Source organism: Limanda limanda, chromosome 1 (genome assembly GCF_963576545.1).
Source record: "Limanda limanda chromosome 1, fLimLim1.1, whole genome shotgun sequence".
NCBI classification, from domain to species: domain Eukaryota; kingdom Metazoa; phylum Chordata; class Actinopteri; order Pleuronectiformes; family Pleuronectidae; genus Limanda; species Limanda limanda.
The window spans coordinates 8,649,171-8,671,997 of record NC_083636.1 but is presented as its reverse complement, the minus strand read 5'-3'; the positions used below and the strand labels follow the sequence as shown (position 1 = coordinate 8,671,997).

Here is a 22,827-nt window from a genome sequence, read left to right as displayed (position 1 = left end):
GCCAAACTTGTTGGTTGACACTGTTTATGCAACACAAATACACACTTTAAAGAGAATTGATCAGGGTCTCAAAGCACCACCTGCATTATTACTTAATCTTGAGGCCGAAATTAAAGAATCAAATAACTAATTAAAACCAAAACAAGAATGTTGTAAGAACCACCAGAAGTGACAGAAACCATCTTTGAGAAAATGTATTTGATATGTCCTAAGTTTGAACAATGTCCCTTTTGCTAACATGGAGGATGCCAGTTTTATGACCTATACTGCAGCCAGCCACTAGGGAGAAATCAAGATATATTAGCTTCACTTTTGGGTTCAATGATCCATCTCTATGGTTCAAACACAGATTAAATGCCTCAGATTCAGCTTGTTTTTTATTTTCTTTAAATGCAACAGAGAAAATGAACTCCTCTATATGTATGAGTCACTTTTTACTCCTGCAGAATTCGTTGCAATTCTACTGGTCCTTTATTACTAATGGGAAAAAACGTCAAGACTTTGAAACAGTCCTAGAACTGATCTAATTCCTTCTTAACCAACAAAAGAGAAATGAAAATGCACGATATTTGCTCTACAATGCTGAAACAAAGACAAGGCCCATGGTTGAACTTCATTGTTGACCCCACCTCTGGGGGCTCGATCACCAAAGGAATAACAATGGTTATAAATTCTAAATTCCCTACCTCTTTCAGAACAGATCAGCACTTACTAATTAAATCCACTAGGTGGCAGTGTGTGGCTGCAGCTTCAACTCATGAGCTAAATTCATTATAGAAAATTATTATTTTACAATAACATTTAAATAGTTTTACCTACACACTTCATAGCAACAACAAGTTTCTTTGTTTTATTTTACAATATATTTTTAATTAATATATATTGTTAAACTCTAAAATTGCTCATACTGTGAAACTGTTTTTAAAAACTGAACTTTATTTCCACCTTATCTAGATAACATTCCTTTAGAGAGCAACATGCACACACCCACGCCATGTGCAAAACTTTACTCACCCCTGATTGGTGGAGTAGAAGCCAGTGAGGCTGGCGTACAGCAGTGGTTAATTAGCATATCCAGCCATGGTAATAAAAGTACCGGCGGCCTCACCTGATGTTCCTGAAGGCATCACACACACACAAGGGTGGGGAGGAGAGCTGGACCCTGTGGAAGCCACAGCTCAGTGGGGAAAAATAAGTTCAGGCAAATTAACCCACCTCACACACACACACACACACGCGCGCGCGCGCGCACAGGTCCGGCTCGTCCGCAGCCTGTGCGTAAAAGCGCACAGCCAAGTCAGGACCTCTGTGAGACGGCCTCACCTTCCTCCCTCACTCCCACCTCCAGCTCTCCAGGGCCGGTGGTGCCTTGACGCTGCCCCCCTCGCCTGGGACTCCTCACGCCCGGTTCTGCTGCTGAGTTGTGGCCGCTCCGATCCAGAGAGCCGGGTCACCCATGAGGCTGGAGGCCGCCGCCAGGATGGATCTGTTCAGGAAGCTGTGGAGGGCGAGGAAGCTGATCCTGGTGGTGCTCATCCCGCTGTCCCTGCTCCCGCTGCCGCTCATCCACCCCACCAGCGTGAGTACAGCAAACTGAGAAAACATGGACTCTGTAGTATCATTTAAATTATATTATAGGCACACAAAGAGAACAGGAACTTCTTATCTTTTTCAAGAAAAGCACAGGCCTCATTTTTAAAGACAAACTCACTTGAAACACTGAAATATAAATATTGTTCCAGAAAGACAGAAAAGATACTACAGTGATATGACACATACTAAAAGAGGTATACATTGCAAACAACTACGAAATACAGTACAATTACTGTTGCCTTTTCATTGATACTCTATATTAGATTATTACGTAATTAAGTTAGTCTTTATAGAATCAGTTTAAGTCAAATAAATACCTATAAAACAATCCGTTACAGCTGTAAACAAAACCTCCAGCTCATGTGTTGATGTCTCCCCTGGTTGCTGCTAATGGCTGCAGTGTCCTGATGGGAGTGTGTCATTGTGTGGGTGCGTGTGTTTGTGTGTGTGTGTTTGTGGGTGAGTGAGAGACAGAGAGAGGGAATCAGTCAAAAGGCACACTGTCTCTTGTTTAGATGAATGCTTGTTCTCGAGCCCTTCCAATCATCAGATGAGTGTTTGTGTGTGTTTGTTTATGTGTGTGTGTGTGTGCCCGTGCCTGTGGAGAGGAGATGTCACGACATGTTGATCAGATGGAGATGAGTGTTCTGCTCAAAAGGACAGGAAGTTAAAAGTTGTGTGTTGTAGTAGCTCGTGTTTGCTTCTGGAAAGTTTCCACAGACAGATGAATCAGCTCAGAAAACAAGAGGATTATCTCAGTCTGCACAAACCCAATCTGTGGATCAGGCATTCACCTTTTTTAAATGAAACGTGATCCAGAGTGTTGTAAAGACACAGAGCTGCTGCCTCGTCTGTGAGGACAAATCGGCTGTTGAGGAAAATGTTGTCATGGAGTTGGTTCCGGTTCGGGGGTGGTGGTGTTGACAGGATTTCGAAACAGGTCACAGGTTCATTTTTAGTGGCTCTGACCTGTGTTGTGATTCGTCTCATTTGCAATCGGTCTCCTCCTCATAATTTCCTGTGAACAAGTCGCTAAGCGTATAAGACTAACTTTACCAAGGATATGTTTTCTGGCAACATGAGAAGCAAGCCCCCCCCAAAAAACAGTCTTTTTCAGGACGTTTTCCTCCAAAGTCCGTAGTCCACAGTTTGTGCCTTTCATGAATTACAATTACATTCAAGTCACAACCAGGCATCTGTCTCTCTGAAAGAACAAACACCAGACAAGCATTGAAAAACGCAGAGGGCGATTGCCACTGCTCTCACTTGATTTCCCGAAATCTCAACGGCCCCTTATACCACCTGGAAGAAGAAATATTCCATCTGAAAATGATCTTATTCCAAATACAAACAAAAGTTGAGGGAAATGACATCTCCTACAACAGCTCAGTTTGTGCAAAGTGAAGCAAAAATGTGAAAACCATTTGTCAGTTAGTGGTATGAATGAATGTTTCTCTCCTTTTTTTACCACAATGATTCAAAATAAGGCATTGACATATTTTGTGTTTTCCAAAAACAGCCATACTGTGTTATTTTGTATTATTCAATGCAGCAGAAGGGGAAAAAAGAAAGGTATATCAGCTGTGTGACTTTATTCACAAGCAACACTAACTGGGCGCTAGATGCCCGCTCTCCATCACAGATGCTAAATAAGGAGATCCAGAAATGTACAGTATATATCTTATATATCTACATCTAAATCAATTTGTCTTGTGCTCACTACTTTAAAAAACGTCAGACTCCACCAGTGAAGCAGTAAAAAGAGAATCAGCAAATCATCTCTTTCCCAGTTTCTGTGAATTAAATATTATCTCACAACATAATGATGCCAGTTTTGATTAACACACACACGGTTTATGTTTTGGTTATATTTGGTTAATAATACAGTCACGTGTCCTAAAACACACATTAACATTACCACTGTTAGAAGCTTAATCACTTCGTAAGAATGGTATTAGTGGTGACAGGCGTGTGAGGATGTGTTATATGAGTCGTAGGTGTTTGTGTTTCTAATAACATCATTAATTCTAAGCAAGTGTCGTGTGCTTGCTAGTTGTCCGCCAGCCAATCAGCAGTGTCGTCCAGAAGCCTTGCTGTTATGTCAGGACTGGTGGATGTTTGGCAGGAGTAGGCGGCACAGGATGGGGCCGATGAAAAAAAAAACAGCAAAAGAACAAAAGCTTCACTACAAAGAAAAAGAAAGAAACAATCCAAGCAATTAAGTTATATAATCAACCCACCGCCATGCTGGATTTTGGCCCCACGTGGCGTTCTTACGACACCAGAGACCCCAGACGGTGTCAGGAATGTGACAGGGGTTCAGAGTGACACTGTGCCTGTGTGTGTGTGTGTGTGTGTGTGTGTGTGTGTGTGTGTGTGTGTGTGTGTGTGTGTGTGTGTGTGTGTGTGTGTGTGTGTGTGTGTGTGTGTGTGTGTGTGTGTGTGTGTGTGTGTGTGTGTGTGTGTGTGTGTGTGTGTGTGTGTGTGTGTGTGTACTATGAGTGTGTGGAGTGGTACTGTGTCCAGCTGCAGCAGGACAGAACATCTGCTGGGTGCAGTCAGGCCAGGTCATAGACAGAGGTAGAGACAGGACCAATGATAGATAATGCTAAATGAATTTGACTACATAACTCCAAAACTATTGAATGGATTGTCACGATCTTTGGCGCAGACATTCATGTACAGATTTCAGTGTATACAATAGGTTGGTGTTAAAGTCCTGCAAAAGTCATGGCATCCACATCAACCTCAGCTGTACTAGTAGTACTCATCGACAAATGTTAGCAGGCTAACCTTCCAAACATGGTCATCATTATTCCTGCTTAACATCAACATGTTAGTAAAGTTATTGTAAGCATATAGACCTTGTCTTGTTTAACAAATTCAGTTCAGACCCCACGTGGCCCAACACTGTGGCTCAGGAGGAGGTTTGACCAGTCGTCCTCTAACCAGAAGGTCGATGGTTCAATCCCTGGCTCCTCCAGAATGTATCATGGTGCTTGTAGTTCAACTTCAGGAAAATAGTACAAACACAATGTGAAAAAGTAAAAAAGTGATGAGCACGGCAGAACCACATCTTCTAAAAAAAATCTCTTGGTGTGGACCAGGTCACAGGATGGAAAATGGTCCTGGCCTAGTTTGTTGTCCAAATGGATCCCTATAACATCTCCACCATCTCTCCCTGAATGGAAGGAAGAGTATAACAGGATTCCTGGATCTCCTGACGTCCACAACCAACTCTTTTGTTTAACTGAGGTTGAGATGCAGGTAGTTCAGCTACGAAAAGGCCACAAAACTCTCCACCACCGAGTCTCATGTTGTATCTGAGGGCAACAGTGTATGGTGTGAAGAGAAAATGGCACATGGGGGTGCCCTGTGCAACTCCACGATTTTGCATCCAGGAGCAGTCAGTTAAACTCCTTCACGATGTTTGCCACAGCACCAGGACCTTCTCCAGGTTAAAGAGGGACTGGAGTTCGACACACATCTGTGGCAACGTCTTAAAAACAGACAGGATGACGCAGATCATTATAATAGAAGATTTGCTAAGTGTGTCTATCCAGCTTTATTTGACATGTTTACGAAATATCTGACAGTTTAAATAGTTACTTACTTCTCTGCTGATTGTTTCTGTTATTTGACCTAATTGGCCTATCAGGAGTTTTCAAACCACTCATCTCCATATCCTAAGCTGACCACAGATAACAGGGAGCTGATGAGACAATCAATGGGCTTCTGTTGCATGCTGAGACAGAAACTGGCCTGTCAGCAAAGACAAAGCGTCAAAGAAAGGTTCCCTCTCAGCTGAGTGAGCTGTGGACCCTCGTGATGACACAAATCCACCACAATGGAAAACTGAAGGATTCTCATTTAGTTCACATTGTCAAATATTTGGCAGCCGAGCTCAGGACAGAGACACTGATGCTGAGGAGATTATGTAAACACGCTTTATAGTTAGCTGAGCAGATGCTCAATCAGCTCAGATCGTAGTCTCATAGATTGCTAAATTTCTTTGTACACTGTGCAATGACAATAAAAGAATGCTATTCTACTATATTCTATATTAAGATGGACGACATGACAGCTCGCCAAAAGTGAAGCAACGTCCTGTTGGCTGACAGTAGTAAAGGTCTTAAACCCTGCCTCCTCCATGTTAGTGGATGGGAAGTCGACCGAACTAAACAGTCAAAGCAGAACACATTTATGTTTTCTGGGGAATTTGATGTTGCTCTTTAAATCCTAATTTTGGTGGTAGCTAACACGACTAATGTACGAGCATAAAACAGTAGCTTTGTAGACAGTAGTATTATAAAATTATGCACATGGCCATGGTTTTGTAGGGTCTCCCACTTACTCATACAGGACATCAGTACCAATAAAGTCAGGTAGTGTCCAATGTGATATTTAGATCCATTGACACATTCAGTCTCTGCAGCAGCACATTCTTCTGCAGCCTTTAGAAAGTCAAGTGAACTTTTACCTACATCTAACAAAAACATCCTCCAATTTCATGCTTGTCACAGCAACTGTTTCCTCTCTGTCCTTCACTGTTTGCCTCGAAATGCCAATGACTTCAACTGTGATCTGCGGTTACACCTTTGTTTCTCTCACGTCAAAATGAATAATGATCAACTCTGGAGGAGAAAAAATCTCAAAGAGGACCAAAAGTTGTTAAAAATACTGGTTATGTCCCATGTTTCCCGGGCTCTCTTTTCCATTAGAGGACCAGCATGTATCGACGTCCACCCCCAGACACGACAGATTTCGAGGTTGCATCAGTGACTCAGTGATACCTGCGTCTCTGCTCACTCAGCAGTTTGAACTAAAGACAGAAAACAAAGCACAGATGAATGTTTAAGGACCTTTGTGTGTGTTAACTGTCTTCTGACAGACAGAGACCAATAATCAATGATCAGTGACTACTGAATCAGATCATCTTTGCTGGTGCGTCTTTGTCCCGATGTGTTTATTTATTCATTCATGTTTGTCTCCATTAATCTGTCTATTTGTTCTTTCTTCCCTGGTGCCACCTCTCTCTTCCTCTATCCATTCTTCTCCGTCTCAGTGACTGATCAATAATCAAACGCCTATCTGTGTGTTAATCCCGTTATCATGCGGCGTCCTCAGTGACCTCATGTTTCCTGAATGTGGAGGAGATACAGACAGATTGAAACTCTTGTTAACCAAATGGAAGGAGACAAAGCAAGGCTGGCAGCTGTTGAGCAAAAACATACATACATATGTCAACAAGTTGTCTGTTGTGACAGGATTACATTTAAATTACATTTTCCTTGACGAGGTCCTCTTTGATTTTCAACCCAAACACCTTGTTCTGTTCTCAGTCTAATCCAGCAGTGCTTAATGCTGGGAAACGCCAGGTCCCTCTCGCCAAGTGAAATCCACAGGTTGTGGCTTCAGGGGTATAACCTGTACCATTAAACTAAACTAGTGACAAGTGATCAATCTTCATCAAAGTATCATGTATTATACTTTTTCTAAATTCAGCTTTCTTCTTCTATCTCTGTAGTTTCACTTGGTGTCACAGACTGTACATTTGCTGCAGAGTGCAGCTGGTATCTTGTAATACGATCATCATTTTATTTATAACAAATATAATGTCCATATAAAACTTGGTCAAATTACTTTATTACTATAGTATAACTATACTTATAACTTTCATAATTTTGTTCACTATAATCGTGATACAACATTTTGTTTTATCACGATTTGACTGGTACTCCATAGATTGTAGGACCAGACCTTTATGCCTTCAGTGGTCTTTCAGGTATAGATTGTCTATAAGTCTATAATGTGGTTGTGGTGGTCAGCACTGTCTTATTTATAGAAAGAGGTTTCCTAATTCCATCCCTGGTACTAACCTGCATGAATAGTGCTGTATAAAAAAAGGTTGATAAATTATTAATGATAAATTACCACATGCCTCGTTTGGAATTTCTCTCCTGCACTTTTTAGTTTCTTATGAATACAACAACACCTATATCTGCAAGTAGATGATAACAGTCTTGATCTATCTCTCCCTTATATGCTTTTAACTATTCGGTTTTTCGTTGAATAATTACCTGGAAAAACATCAAACATGTAACAAAATTCAAACTGCGAAGATACTGTTTCTTTTATCAAGGTCATGTAACACTGTTAGAAAGTGATTTATCATGTTAGAGTCACTGGTTTGTGAGTCTATGGCTTGAATTTCTCTGAACAGGACTGGACAAGTTTTGTGCTGTAACCCTGCAGTTTATCCCCCCCTCTGGGCTTATTATTTTCAGATTAACTGACCTGTTACTGCAAGATATTAAACTGAATGTTTTATCTTTTATAAAAGCGCTGCAAGATCACACAGCATGCATGAACTGCTTGTTTTAACGTTAACCTGGGCAGACAATAGAAAACCAATAACAGACTGTGATAAAGCCATTGTGGAAAACATGGCACGAGGAGCACATTTTGGGCTTTACTCCCCAAATGTTGGCTTGGAATTAAAAATTGTGTGTGAGGTGCTGCGGACGTGTGGAGACGCTGGAAGAGGCTTGATTTTGGGGCTTTTATTGTTGTAATGATTAATGAGAGTCTTGGTAATTTTCATGAGGTCTTAACTAATGTCACGAGATTGGTTTTTAAAGTTGGGGAGCCTGTCAATAAGCCCGCTGGTGTTGCAAAAGAGCGGCATGAGCGACTGGTATGTTGATATTACGTAACCATAACCAGATTAATAGCAACATAAGTGTTTGTGCTTGTGTACATATGTGTTAGAGAGAGTGTGTGTATGGGTGTGTGGGCTTGTGTAGCCTAGCTATGAGGTGGTGTGGAAGTGTGATAAAGAAGCATGATCCTGTGTCTTTTCTGACCTTACAATGTCCATGTCCCCGACTGCAGGAGGCCTGCTGCGCGTACGTGCTGATGGTGACGGCGGTCTACTGGGTGTCCGAGGCCGTTCCCTTGGGCGCCGCCGCCCTGGTCCCAGCCTTCCTCTACCCGCTGTTCGGGGTCCTGAAGTCCAGCGAGGTGAGTTGTAGTCATCTGTCTTCGGATTTTCACGAGAACTTCACTCATAGACAAAAGGTACAAAAATAGACCGGTCTAAACTAACTAGATAATTAGCTGAACCTTTCTTTAACCTAATAAGTGTTTATTAAACTTTCAGAAATATTAACAAAATAAACAGGCCCAAAAGATACAAATATCATCGTATAACATTGATATTTAAAGAGTATTTCAGCCAGTATATCACGTAGTCCTTGTGGAAGCCAATAAGTGATCCTTCATATATATGTTTAAATATGTATACATATGTAAAGGACAAATAATTATCCATATAAAATAAATAGTAAGACACACAAAAACATATTCCACACCAGTAGATATGATTCCTTGCAGTTGTGCACTTTGACGATCACAAACTCAAAAGACACATTCTCTGTCAATAGCTTAACATATCATCTGCATTCAGGTCTAGTTAGATTTTCCCAATTATGGAGGAGGATTCCAGCAGCTGAAATAAAACTGCAGGGCTGCAGCAGATGCTGGCCTGGAGATCTTGGGTAAACATGAACTGTTGCCTAAAATGCAAAGGTAAATCGAATCATAAGAGGTAGCCACTGATAACTGTGACTCAGTGAATCAGTGTGATTAAGACAACCATGTAAACAACACATTCTGATTGCTTCAACCCAAATTCAGGAGTAATCTGGTAAAAGTCAAATCATTTTACTTTTAGTGTCATTCGTGTGTATTTGTCGCCAATAATAAAGTCTGCTGGCCTTAATCTGAATAAACGTATGATGAAATCTATCTGTTTACATGCACTTCTAGAACTGCTCCACTGAAATGCTGCAGAGCTGTTTTGATACCTCAGGAAACCCATTCCCAACAAACAGTTTTTTTTTTTTACAGGAGCTTAGTTTTCCTCTTGTTTTGTAAAACCAGCTCCGACTGTAAATATATCAGTGTGTTGTTAACCTGTGTCCCTGTGAGGGAGGGAAGAGTGAGAGAAACACTTGTGTTATTTATGCCAGGCGATAAACTGTGTCGGGCTTAACGGCAATTGCCGGCTGCTGATGAATGCCGGGATATCCAGTTCTTACAATGTGTTACTGTGTTGTTAATAAGAGTCAGCTGATTATATTTGCTGTATATGTGGATGTACAGTAATTCCAGATCAGAAGGAATTATGGGGAAAAGGCCTTCTAGTGTTTTGAACCCCAGATGCATGTTTCTGTGGGCTTTTAAAGGGGCAGGGTGTGCTTAATGATGCATTTATACTCCAACCAGATAGGGGGCAGCATTTAACTACAAAGTTGGGTTGTAGCTAACTCACAGTTCCTACTTCTGTCCAGTTGATATACTCACTCGACTCATGAGTCAGTCTCAGCTGTTTTTATAGCACTGACTTTATAATTTGATCCAGGTCCCTTTCATTAGCATGGAGGAGGCTGGATTCACGAAATATACTTCAGTCAGCCACCTGGTGGCAATTGAAACTTATTATCACTAATACCATCATCAATCAGTGTTCTTATTCCCGGGTTTCTGCATTCACACGTGCCGACACCCGGCCACTCACACTTTTTCCGGCCATCACCACTGCCCGGTGCGTTTGGATGCTCCGCCCCTGTGAGATTTGATTGGTTTGACACAGTCTCCGTTTCCTCTCAATTAAACTAACCCCCCGCCGTCGTCTTCCCCGCTCTCATCAGCGTTACATAAAAACAGTGAGTCGTGCGCCTCATGTGACCAAATCGCATTGACAAACAGTGACAAAGCAGCCTGTGAACGAATGCTGTTAAGCCTCATGTGATGGTGGTCCAAAAATATGCCAGTAGAGAGCTTTATGCAACATTTCCAGTCTGTTATGGTGCTTTCCAGTCTCACCTAATTCCCCCCCACCTCAACCCGCTAGTGACCACTCGCAGGAAGCCTGTGTGGACCTATGCATTATCAACACTTACTTCTACTGGCTGCTTAATACGGATGACTCACAGTGAAGATTTATTCAGCTGTCACTCATGTGTTCACTGCAAGTTCTAATGGGAGCATCCCTTTAAACTCAGGCTATCATGACAATGAGTTCAAGTTGTCCACACTTTATTTTCTTAAATAGTCTCTGAAGTTCCTCTTCAAATCAAAGACTTACATCTAATTCCAATTATATGTCCAGTATCCATGCAGACTTCCTAATTCAGTAACATGCATAGTAAAGTCATTCCTTGTTGACTGTTGACTCACAGATCACTGGATATATTGGGAGATTTGTTCTTTGTTCTTTGTATTTAGTTATTTTACAAGCAGAAATTCCACCGATGATACTAGAGGATCTTCTGCCTTCGTTCGTCATATCAGATCATACATTGATTATCTTTATTAGCAGCAGTTCTGTTGAATTCAAATTTTCCGTCATTGGCTCTGGGATAATTGTGAGATTTAGATTTTCCCATTAATCAAGAGAATAACTGTTGCAGCCATATGGATATCATTAAAATCTCCTTCAAATCCTCTAAGAGAAGACATTATAATGGCTGATTACCAAGACTTGCTGTTTGATTTACAGCAATTTTCTGAAGTATCAAGTCTCTGAAGCTTCTCTAATAACCACAGACTTGAATATAAATGAGAACTGATTAACTGGCTCTTCTGGCGAATGTCTCACCTCTTAAGCTCACATTAGTAAACAGCGAGCGAGCGATCAACTGCTTCATTCATTTTTTCTTGTCTAATTCTTCTATCTAGTGGAATAACGGCAAAGATTCTCATCGCAGAGCAGCTCTTATAACTTTGAAACAATTCATCCTGTCTTATTTCAATTATGAAATGTATTGAGCAGTTGGTTATATGAGTCAATTAATTCAAATGTTTTATTATTAATTATTTACAGAGGTTCTGGGCACTATGGTCTTGGTCTGAATCGAACCTGCGGCCGCTACAGAAGACTCAATCCTTCTTACATGTACATCATAAAAAACCCTTTTAAATTATCCAAGGGATGATATTCAACAGCTCAGTGCCAGAAATAGCTACTTCTTCTTCTGTACTTCTTTCTGTGCTGTTTTGTGGAGCAGCACAAGGAGGAGAAGGTGCAGCAATGCTTTAGGTGAGAGGTGAGGAGACGCAGGCTTACACAAGGCTTTGAGGCTGTGAACCCTGCGGGTGGGAAGTAGAGCAGATTAAAAAGAACAACTGGCAACCTGTAAGTGTTGATCCAGACTAACGAGGGGGTGAAGAGTCTCCTTAGATCCTTTTTTCCCCATCAACAGTTTTTAACTGTTTTATATTTTGAAAAGGCCGATTTTTATTGTGAAATCAAAAGATTTGTATCTGTCTGTGTGTGTGTGTGTTCAGGTGGCAGCTGAGTACTGTAAAGACACCACCCTGCTGCTGATGGGAGTCATCTGCCTGGCAGCCTCCATCGAGAAGTGGAATCTGCACAAACGCATCGCTCTGCGCATGGTGATGATCGCAGGGGCCAAGCCCGGCATGTGAGCAGCTCACACACTTTTCATGCAGCGGCCAATTTCACATACACACTTGTTCCTGTCGTAAGATTTAGGTCAAAGAAGAAAGGACGTGCCCTAACTCCCTTAAGCTTAGACTGGTTGTGGAAATAGTCCAAACACACACACACACCCACACCCTTCAACGTCCCTCTTTCTTCTCTCCTCCAGGTTGGTGCTGGGCTTCATGTGCTGCACAGTGTTTCTGTCCATGTGGCTCAGCAACACGTCCACCACAGCCATGGTGATGCCCATAGCCGAGGCCGTCCTGCAGCAGCTCATCTGCACCGGTCTGGCCGACAGCCACAACGACTCTGAAACCGTCGACGCCCCCGAGGATGACGGCGGTACGTTGGGTTTCATATACAAGTCATTTTAAACAAGTGTTTATAGAATCCCCTGAACCCACATACACTTGATACTGTTTATATTTGATCATCGCACTAAAAGAGAAAAAACTGAGATGTGGAAACAGACTGTTGATCCATAAATATTCTGTGAAAACCTTTTTTAATTCAGTGTTACACCAGCTGTTCCCCTGTTACACTGTTAATAATAATAAATGTTGTCCACAGCTGTTTCAGACAAACAAGAGAACCTGAATAAGAACCAGTTGGAGCTGCTCTACCGCAACGACAGGTGCGTGTTGTGTTTGTGTATTTGTCCGGACATAAACTGGTGCATTGGGTGTCTGGCAATCTATGTTTTTTTTTCACTTCCCCAAATTGTGATATCAATCAAAGGCCACTGAGCATCACATTTAAAATCTTTGAAATTTGGATCTGCACCAAATTGTAAAACTCATAAATATCAGTACCATACACATGTCTGATTATTATTCTACAACATCCATGAATTATTCTGCGAAATCAATGATTATCTTGCAAAAACCTCCCTATCTCACAATGTTAAAGTCAGCGAAAATAAATTCCTGGATCCCCCCCTTGATCCAGATCTGCAAAAATATTGAATTTGTTCTTCCATGCCCTGTGTCCCATCTAGGGTTGCAAAGGGGTGGAAAGTTTCCGGTAAATTTCCGGAAACTTTCCGGAAACTTTCCATGGGAAGTTTAGCTCGGGAATTTGGGGAATTTTGAAAAAAAAAAAAAATTACGCAAATTAAACGCTGAGCAATAAAAACATCATTCAAAACTCTACTTTTAAAGATGTATGGAATGCAGCACACACTGCACGTTGAATTTCAACCCTCCACTGTGCATTCTTCCATCACATGCACAGATAACTCCCAGCATCCTACACTCTACAGCAGGGCTGTTGAGGCCTGCTGTAGTGTGCAGGACTAGTCAGGTAAGTTTCGATGATATTACTGGGAAAATATATTAGCATGCTGATTGAGGATTGTTCATCTGTTCATCTAGCCTATTTCTATACGTTTATCCATCAATTGTAAAATATGTTTACAGAAGATTCCAATTGTTTGGCCAACTATTTATATCTCTGGCATTGCATTAGCGTTTTTTTACAAACTTTTTTCTCATCTTATTCTCCAGAACAATGCCACGTGCACTATCTCATGTGTGGAGGCATTTCACCCCATCCAATGTAGAAGGAAAGGCTGTGTACATTTGCAAATACTGTGCAAAGACCTATGTTAAGAATGACACAACGATGCAGAAGCATATAGTCAAGTGCCCAAAGTTTCCTCAGGGCTCAAATCAGCCTATGACAAAACAAAATGTTTATATTTATGTCTGTATATGAAAAGGTAAATACAGTTAGTATAAATTACCCACAACATTTCCAGTTTATTCCCGTTTATTCCCGTTAATTCCCGTATATTCCCGTTTATTCACGTTAATTCCCGTTAATTCCCGTATATTCCCGTTAATTCCCATGGAAAGTTTCCAACTTTGAATATTCCCGGAATTTTGCAACCCTAGTCCCATCCTTCCATCAAGTATTGTGGTGATCCGTTCAGTTGCTTTTCTTTGTTGTAATTTGTTTTGTTTGGAAAACATCACCTCCTTGGTTGAGGTAACAATACAACATCCTGACGCGGCAAAATTACCACGTGATTTCTGATTTGTCGACTGCGGCTGATGAGATACTCAAGCTTGTTAATTCATATCAACCATTATTTGTCCCCTCTCTCCAGCAGTGACTGCACCAAACGGGAGCTGTCTACACTAACAGAGGTGAGACTTGTACTCAATTACTCCAGTCATATTTTTCTGCATCATGACCTGTTAAAAAAGTTGTTATATAACAATGTTTAGGCCAATACCCAGATATCTATGATCGGTCAATATCAAAACTGATCAAATGACTCATGATCAACCGATGTAGCGGTCGGGCTTCAGTAGAAATCACTCAAATTATAAGCATTAGAACAGTAACATCCATGAGCTATATGTTAATCCTCGTGTTCTCAGGTACATACTGGGGAGGTAAATGGTTTGGGTATGATGCCAGTCTCCAACCAGGACTTCATCCAACACACCAATGGACACCTGCCGCAGGTGAGGAACATTTTCTTGGAGGTTGAAGAGGCAGTTGTCTGTAGAGCTGCTGGAAACAAGAAACAAGAAACTCTCCTTCTCTTGCTGTTTACCATCGATGTCACCTCTGTCTTAGATTGCGATCGAAATCCCAAACGTGAGGCGGGTGAAGACCAGGAGAGACTCCCAGTATCCCACCAAGAGGGATCACATGATCTGTAAATGCCTGTCGCTCAGCATCACCTACGCCGCGACCATCGGAGGACTCATCACCATCACCGGCACGTCCAGCAACCTCATCTTTGCCGAGCAGTTTAACAAGTAGGTACATGTGCACACATGCACAAATACGCACGCACACACACACACACACACACACACACACACGCACACACACACACACACACACACACACACACACACACACACACACACACACACACACGCACACACACACACACACTGAAGTTGTGAAATAAGAAGATAAAGTAGCTTTAAAAACTGTCCTGTGATTGGGAAGATATTTTTGGCCCTGTATCAGCTCAGGACGCTCGGAGACACCATCAATTTATAAGTATATTTACATTGTGAGTGATTTCTAGGCTGCTGCGCACTTCATGTTAGTGGAGTGTGTGTGTATGTGTGTGCGTGTGTGTGTGTGGCGGGGTGTTTGGCGCATGGGATCCGAGATCAAACTAATCAGCCTCTGGGCTGATGGAGCAGATTTCCTCCGGGCCGCTGCTCTAAGCCTGGCAGAATGGCCTCCTTCATGTCGCAGCTTGTTGGACAAAGGTCAGGATTTGATTCAGTGTGCATGTGGAGCTTTGTCTGTGTGTGTGTGTGTGTGTGTGTGTGTGTGTGTGTGTGTGTGTGTGTGTGTGTGTGTGTGTGTGTGTGTGTGTGTGTGTGTGTGTGTGTGTGTGTGTGTGTGTGTGTGTGTGTGTGTGTGTGTGTGTGTGTGTGTGTGTGTGTGTGTGTGTGTGCGTGCGTGTGTGTGTTTACAGTTGAAATAATCGCAAGCCAAATGCACTGAACCAAACTTTTTGACATAATTTTAGAGCAAAAACTGCCTGTGTGTGTGTGTGTGTGTGTGTGTGTGTGTGTGTGTGTGTGTGTGTATTCATGCCAGCTGGTTCCAAGTCCTTGTCTGCAGCAGGTCTTACTGAGTCTTAGTACTGAACTTGACCCCAGCTACACACACACACAGACAACCTTTGACCTTGAATATCTTCATACATGTTGAAGGCAGCATCAGCTTTTTCTCCCTTGCCATTTCAGCTCCGCCCTTTCAAGTTGCTTGGGCATGGGCCATTATTAATTGCTTGTAAAGAGGAATTTTTCTCAACTTCTACTGCAAGCGAAGCAATGGCACCTCAATTCAGTTTTGCTTTCACAGCCCAGAATGAGAACACCCCCACGTACTGCTACTGTACATAGGGGGGTGGGCTGGTGCATAATTAAAGCAGACGATGCATCTATGGGCTGCTCAAGTTAAAAAAAAGAAAAAGCTGCACAAGCAGTCCACAGAGTGACCGGCTCGTGTACTGCAATTCAGTCCTGCATGACATCAGCCCATTCACAGGGAATGAACTGCATCCCCCATATGTGGGTTGGTGCATAATCAAAGTGGGCTCACAATGCATCTATGGGCTGCTCAAGCTCAAGGAAAAAAAGGGATGCTCAAGTTTGTCCCACAGAGCGACCAGCCCACCGAGATTCTTCCTGATGGTTCCTTATTCCCCTGCTACACTACATGTGGTACTACTGTTAATAGTTAATATCAGCAGAGCCCAGCTAGATAATTCATGTTTTAATATTGAGGATATTGACCTATTTATATCTCATTATAATATCCAACCCTTTAAATATTTCAATCGATTTTTGGGTTTGTTTTATTTTTTACATGTGGATGATAATGTGGGATGGTGCACCACTTTAGTTAAGACATATCTCAACATCTCTTTAAGGAAGTCCCAAGGAATGGATGGATATATGTGGCATATAGATTTGAGGACTAACTTTCATCATCTCCTGACTTTTTCTCTTTTGTGCCCCTGTGAGATTTATAGTTTTGATGTTTATCTCCAAAGCCATTACATTTGATAATGTTACATTTATAGTTATAGAGCCTCCTTTGACCCAAACCTTGGTCTTCCCTTTTGAGAAGGGTATGATTTTCTTCAGTCGCTGCTGACACGAGAAACTAAAGTTGACCAATTCCCTTAGCAAAAAAATTGATTCTGTGCAAGAGGACAGGCTCAGTGATATTTACAGAGGTTGTGGCCTCTCTGAAATTGAAATGTTGCTCCTTCGCCCACTTGTTCATCGAACTTCGGGCCCCTTCGTTCTTCAGGCCAGAGAAACAGAAGAAACAATTATTTAATCCCGTCGGCTTTTGCTCTATGTAACGTACCAGCATGACCTCTAGCACTGGAGGCAGGTCCAGAAGTGTTGAAAGCATTGTTGTAAGTGGATTTGTAATCTGATTTGCAGTTGTCAGACAGGAGTTAATGGTAAATACAGTATTTCCCCGCCTGTTTAAACTGATTGTCTGGTTAACTAACCTGTGCATAATCAGTTGGGACATTTCTTTGGATAATATAGCTTTTCTTATTCAGCCTTATTTCCTTGTCATTCTTTGAAAATGCTTTTTAAAAATTGATAATATTAAGCAAGGTTATTTAGTCTTTTTCTCTAAGCCTTATACAAGTTTGACCTGTCCCAGATTATCAAATTCATTTTTGGCACAAAGAGACACTAAAAGCTGTGTCATGTCTCCTCTTGGTACGATATCTCCATTCTTTCTTCTTGTGTGGTTACAACTGTGTTTCTGGCTCAGAAGGTAAAGCAGGTTGTCCTGGAACCAGAAGGTCGACCTTCATGATACAACATAATCGATCAATAACTTAATAAACGTGATCGTCAGTTCGTGCGAAGGGCAAGAGGGCAAGAAATAGACACACACACACACACACACACACACACACACACACACACACACACACACACACACACACACACACAAACACACAGATATCATAAACTAAACTAACTGTCTCTGTGTCTCCAGTCGTTATCCAGATGCAAAGTCGATCAACTTCGGAACATGGTTCATATTCAGCTTCCCCATCGCCATCATCATGCTGGTCCTCACCTGGCTGTGGTTGCACTTCCTCTTCCTTGGCTGCAAGTGAGTGTGTTTTTAATGTGTGTTAAACAGACTGTATCCTGTGATGTAGGTTGTTCCGCTAATATTCTTGTGTGATTATCTGACTTGTCCACTTCTTACCATCGTATCATTATAGGCTCACGTTAATCCCTCCGTCTGTACAATGGTGAACCAGGAGACTGTTTGTTGTCCTGTGGCTGCAGGTTGCACTTTGGTTGATTTTTCTTGTTGTTGTGTGTTCAGCTTCAGAGAAACATGCTCGCTGAGTAAGAAACGCAAAACCAGGAGAGAGATGCTGTCGGAGAAGAGGATCCACGAGGAGTACGCGAAACTTGGACCCATCAGGTGTGTACGAGTGTTTCTCTCTGTGTTCGTGTGTGCATCCTATGTTCTAAATTGTTATTGCATTCGGGTCATTTTCAGCCAAGCTGCAGGGGAAACCCAACTGAGAACCAGCTACAGAAATTCAAGATATAAAAAGACATTAAGCCCCAAAGATGTTTCAAGGCCCAATAAGCTACTTTGTCGTTTCCATTTCAGTTTATAAATATAACATTGTGCTCAAGGACATTGGCTGGTTCTCACTCATTCAATGGACTGTTTGAAAGTAAAGACTTGGTCCTCACAAGCGTTGAAAGACCAATAGTATGTGTGTATATCTTACCCACGCACCCAGACGTTATCATTCTTGTAATTGCTGCTCACAGTCTTTTTGTGGTTTCTATGTGTGTGCGTGTGTTTCAGCTACCCGGAGGTGGTGACCGGTGTTTTCTTCATCCTGATGACTCTGCTGTGGTTCACCAGAGAACCAGGTTTCGTGCCTGGCTGGACGTCTCTCTTTGAGAAGTGAGTGGCCATAATGTTGGGGCACGCACCCCCGCAAAGTGGTCTTGTTATCACCTACACGTGTTAGTTCCCAGTCAGTGATCAGTGGTCCAGTTTGTTAGTAACAAATAGGTAAACACACACTGTCACACAGACAGAAATGCTTGTAGACATGGTCATTATCTTGATGACTGCATGCCGCTAAAAAACACATCTCTTTGGTATTCAATGTCATTATGGCACTCATAACTTGCTCAAATTCAGGTTTATGAAAAGCTTTAGATCCTCTACTTGTCAGAAAATGTTCCTCCTACTGTCCATTGCCTTTCTCTTCAGCCACGGTGTGAAATACTTGGTTTTAGCTCCTGTCTTTTTTAGGCCCCCCACATGAACACTGACAAAAGCATCTTATGTCCCATTAAGATGTTTTACTTTTAATTACATGCCTGCAGCCTGGGCCTGTTTATTTTGATTGAGAAGCCTATTTGGATCATTTTTATTCCGTGTGGGGGTTCTTAGAAAATATAATCAGAGTATTAGACTTTGTATAAACGCACCTATTCAAACTGTGAAAGACAATAATTTAACTTTAATTTGTGCTTCTCTCCCTCAGGAAAGGCTACAGGACCGATGCCACAGTGTCTGTCCTTCTTGGCTTCCTGCTCTTCCTCATCCCTGCCAGGCGTCCCTTCTCCTCCTCCTCCTGCTGTAGAAACACAGGTCAGCACCTGGTGGACGTGCTATTTGTCATGATATCCTATGTTTGGGGTGAATTGAAAAACATGTATTTTTGGGCTTATGAATAATGAATAGCCAGTAGCTCTGACTCCCAACAGGCCCGTCTTTGTGTTCCCAGGCTCTGCAGGTACATTTATTAAATATCTGCCTCAGGTTCACCAGGTCAGAGTAACCTCTGCTTCCAGAGAAAAACAGTTCAACTCCAGTCACTGCTGTGTACAACAGGTTGAAAACCACTGGAAAACTTCTGTTGAATTTTAAAATTGAAATCAAACACTTAAAAGCAATTTGAAGATCAGAGAATATTAGAACACAAATCAAAAGTGTTACAGATGAGAAAAGAGTAGAAACAAAAAACGAAATAAAACATTGTAAAATGATAAAAAATAGTCGGTAAGATCACAACTAGGACACTGATATTTCTACTTTGTGTGTGTGTGTGTGTGTGTGTGTGTGTGTGTGTGTGTGTGTGTGTGTGTGTGTGTGTGTGTGTGTGTGTGTGTGTGTGTGTGTGTGTGTGTGTGTCTGTGTGTGTGTGTGTGTGGTTTCACCAATCAGTGGATGATTCAGAGTCGGACCCTCTGGCTCCCATGATCACCTGGAAGGACTTTCAGAGACTGATGCCGTGGGAGATCGTCATCCTGGTGGGAGGAGGCTATGCACTGGCCGCTGGTTGTAAGGTACTGGCTATCTGTTTGTGCGTTTGTCATTATGTTACAGTACTGGGTGATTAAGTTGGATTAATGGTTAAGTTTTGGTTTTCTTGTGAAGGTCGAGGAAGCTTTTAGATGAAAAACTTAGATTCAGGTCTAAATTATTTGGTTTAATTGCATATAATTTATAAATATATATATATATGACTGGCATGTGCATCATATCTGTATGTCATGCTCCAGTTGTCCAATTAGATTTTAAAAATGGTGCAATGTTAAAACTGAGATTATAATGAAGAAATAATATAACCGGAAACTTGATCTGATCTGTTACTGTCTGTCAGACAACGCTGCATGAGGGTTTGAGAGCGGATGTATTCTTTGAGAGTGCTCACTTGTTTTGTGTGTGTGTGTGTGTGTGTGTGTGTGTGTGTGTGTGTGTGTGTGTGTGTGTGTGTGTGTGTGTGTGCAGGTGTCGGGCCTGTCGGTGTGGATCGGCAGACAGCTGGAGCCCATGAGTGGCCTTCCTCCCTGGGCCGTCACCCTGCTGGCCTGCCTGCTGGTGTCAGCGGTCACTGAGTTTGCCTCCAACCCGGCAACTCTCACCGTCTTCCTGCCCATCCTGTCCGCGCTGGTAAGACACACACATAATGATCAACTGATTGAAGGCTGTTATATCTGACTGTGATGAGCACATAATCTGCAATGAGTGCAAACATCACATACCAGTCATCCACTATCGGCACAGCCATTAGGTGCCATTTAGGGTTCAGTATCTTGCCCAAGGACACCTCTGAATGCAGATTGGAGGAGCCAGGGCTCGACAAAAACCGTTCAGTTTTTAGTATTTGTCTGCGATTTTCTAGCTAGTTTGAAGTATGGTTCACTCAGAAAGAGGGTGCTGGTGCCACATATATGTGCACCAAACAGATCTAGGGCCCTGATGCGAATCGAATACAGCAGGTCAAAGTTCAATAAAGTGGAACTCCACGCCTCGCCACTGGAGGCAAATAATAAATTCGCCTCCTCGCTCTCATGGATTGGATGTGAACCAGAGTGGAAGGTTCGCCACTGATATATAAACGTATGTGTGACCAGGCCCTTTAGCAACGTTTGTATGAAAATATCATTACAGTTGCGGGGTTGTGACACAAGTCCAGTGTAAATTATGAATGAATAACATGCATATCATTGTTTGCTAACTTTTACCTTGATTGTTGAGCATTTAGAAATAATATTTTATGTTTTTCGTCAGCTTTACATATGAGTTGTAACCATAGGCTTTTGGCTGCCATGCTCTTTTCAAAGTGTTGAAGTATTTCCTCTGGGTCATTATCAAATAACAGCATCACTGATGACTTTGCTTCCCCCTTGTGGATCACTGCTGAGCTAATCTAATGTGCACGTGTTCCCTTCTCTTTGTAAGAATTCATTTAATATCTCTCCTTTCTTTTCTCTTTTCATCGCTCTTATTCATTTGTTGTCTCTTCCCCCCCCTTGTTCTCCCTCACCCCCTTCCCTCGTACCAGTCGGAGACTCTGCGCATCAACCCGCTGCACACTTTGATCCCGTCCACCATGTGCGTGTCATTCGGGGTCATGCTTCCAGTCGGGAACCCCCCCAACGCCATCGTCTTCAGTTACGGCCACGTGAAGATCAGCGACATGGTACGACACACACACACACACACACACACACACACACACACACACACACACAAACACACACACACACACACACACACACACACACACACAAAGTCACATGCTCTCTGTGCACCTGCAGCATCAAAAGGCTCAAGGGTACAGTGAGTCAAAGTCGCTTTACGTAACCAGAAGGTTGAAGGATTCTTTAATTTCTTAACTCTTTGCAAACTGAAACTGAAACATACTTTTTTATAGCTGAAAGTTTGTAGAGTATTTCTATTTGGTTTGTTTTGTCTCTACATCTTTTTTCCCCCTTTTTCTCCTCCAGGTGAAAGCAGGCTTCGGGGTGAACCTGATCGGCGTGGCGGTGGTAATGTTGGCCATATCCACGTGGGGTGCTCCCCTCTTTAACCTGAACGAGTTCCCAGCCTGGGCAGAGGCCAGGAACGTCACCGGGATCTTATAACCACCGGTGGGATGATGGGGCCCACGTGGGAAGAAGAGGGGGATGAATCAGTGAGAGACAGAACGAGAGGAAGAGATGGAGCAAATGTTTCTGTGTGGATTTGACAAGCGAATGGCACCTGTTGTGCTGAGAGGAGGGTCTCCGTCAGAGTTTAGCCCTTTCTTAGACCGATTAGACAGGGCGTGGATGGAGGGAAGGAGGAGAGGAAAAGGAGAGAGAGTAAAATACTATGTTATTCTTAGATTTAAACATTAGAAATAAATTTGTATCCATGAGCTGGTGTCAAAAGGAATGCAGGATGTGAAACTGGCCACTAGATGGAGCTCTGAACTCCAGGGAAAAACTTTTCTTTACCCTCCATTAATCTTTGAGGGCAATCCTGCTCTCACCGAATCACTGAGGAGATCCATAAAAACTACAGAGCTGATCAAGAAGTGTTATTTGTAACTGATTTATTGATTTATATTAGGAAAATGATGAGTGATATTTCCAGCTGCCTGGAAAGTGTTTTAGAGCCACTTCATGCCTTCCTCTGTGGAGTCGTTTTGGTAGAAATAAGCCAAATGTCCACGGATATGCTTCTTTTCTTGATTTTCACTGAGATTACAGTGTTAAGGAAGAACTGAGTGCTGTGCTGAAAGAGGATACATGCATGATAAGGGGCTTTTAATGTAGCTGCTATTATACTGTCTCCAGTATCTTTGCATTAGAGTCTATATGATTTGTATCTATAGAGAAAAAAATGTATGTATATTCAGCTACAAACTGAAAGCA

The 22,827-nt window shown here is 42.2% G+C and overlaps 1 protein-coding gene across 1 annotated transcript; it reads left to right on the top strand.

Annotated features, from left to right (window-relative positions):
- Positions 1–1,456: 1,456 nt before the first annotated feature.
- On the top strand, positions 1,457–22,053 carry slc13a4 (solute carrier family 13 member 4). The gene is made up of 16 exons (XM_061075776.1): positions 1,457–1,579; positions 8,488–8,616; positions 11,947–12,083; positions 12,270–12,445; positions 12,674–12,737; positions 14,214–14,253; positions 14,491–14,577; positions 14,693–14,877; positions 17,627–17,746; positions 17,969–18,070; positions 18,470–18,571; positions 19,164–19,270; positions 19,847–19,968; positions 20,414–20,575; positions 21,471–21,608; positions 21,916–22,053. The coding sequence occupies exons 1-16, from the start codon at positions 1,457–1,459 to the stop codon at positions 22,051–22,053; spliced, it is 1,932 nt and encodes a 643-aa protein (XP_060931759.1).
- Positions 22,054–22,827: the final 774 nt, after the last annotated feature.

Excerpts from the sequence above, each read along its gene's own strand:
- slc13a4 (XM_061075776.1), top strand. The coding sequence starts at position 1,457 with ATGAGGCTGGAGGCCGCCGCCAGGATGGATCTGTTCAGGAAGCTGTGG. Across the intron at positions 1,580-8,487 it reads CGCTCATCCACCCCACCAGC|GAGGCCTGCTGCGCGTACGT; the intron begins GTGAGTACAGCA and ends CCCCGACTGCAG. Across the intron at positions 14,254-14,490 it reads AGCTGTCTACACTAACAGAG|GTACATACTGGGGAGGTAAA; the intron begins GTGAGACTTGTA and ends TCGTGTTCTCAG.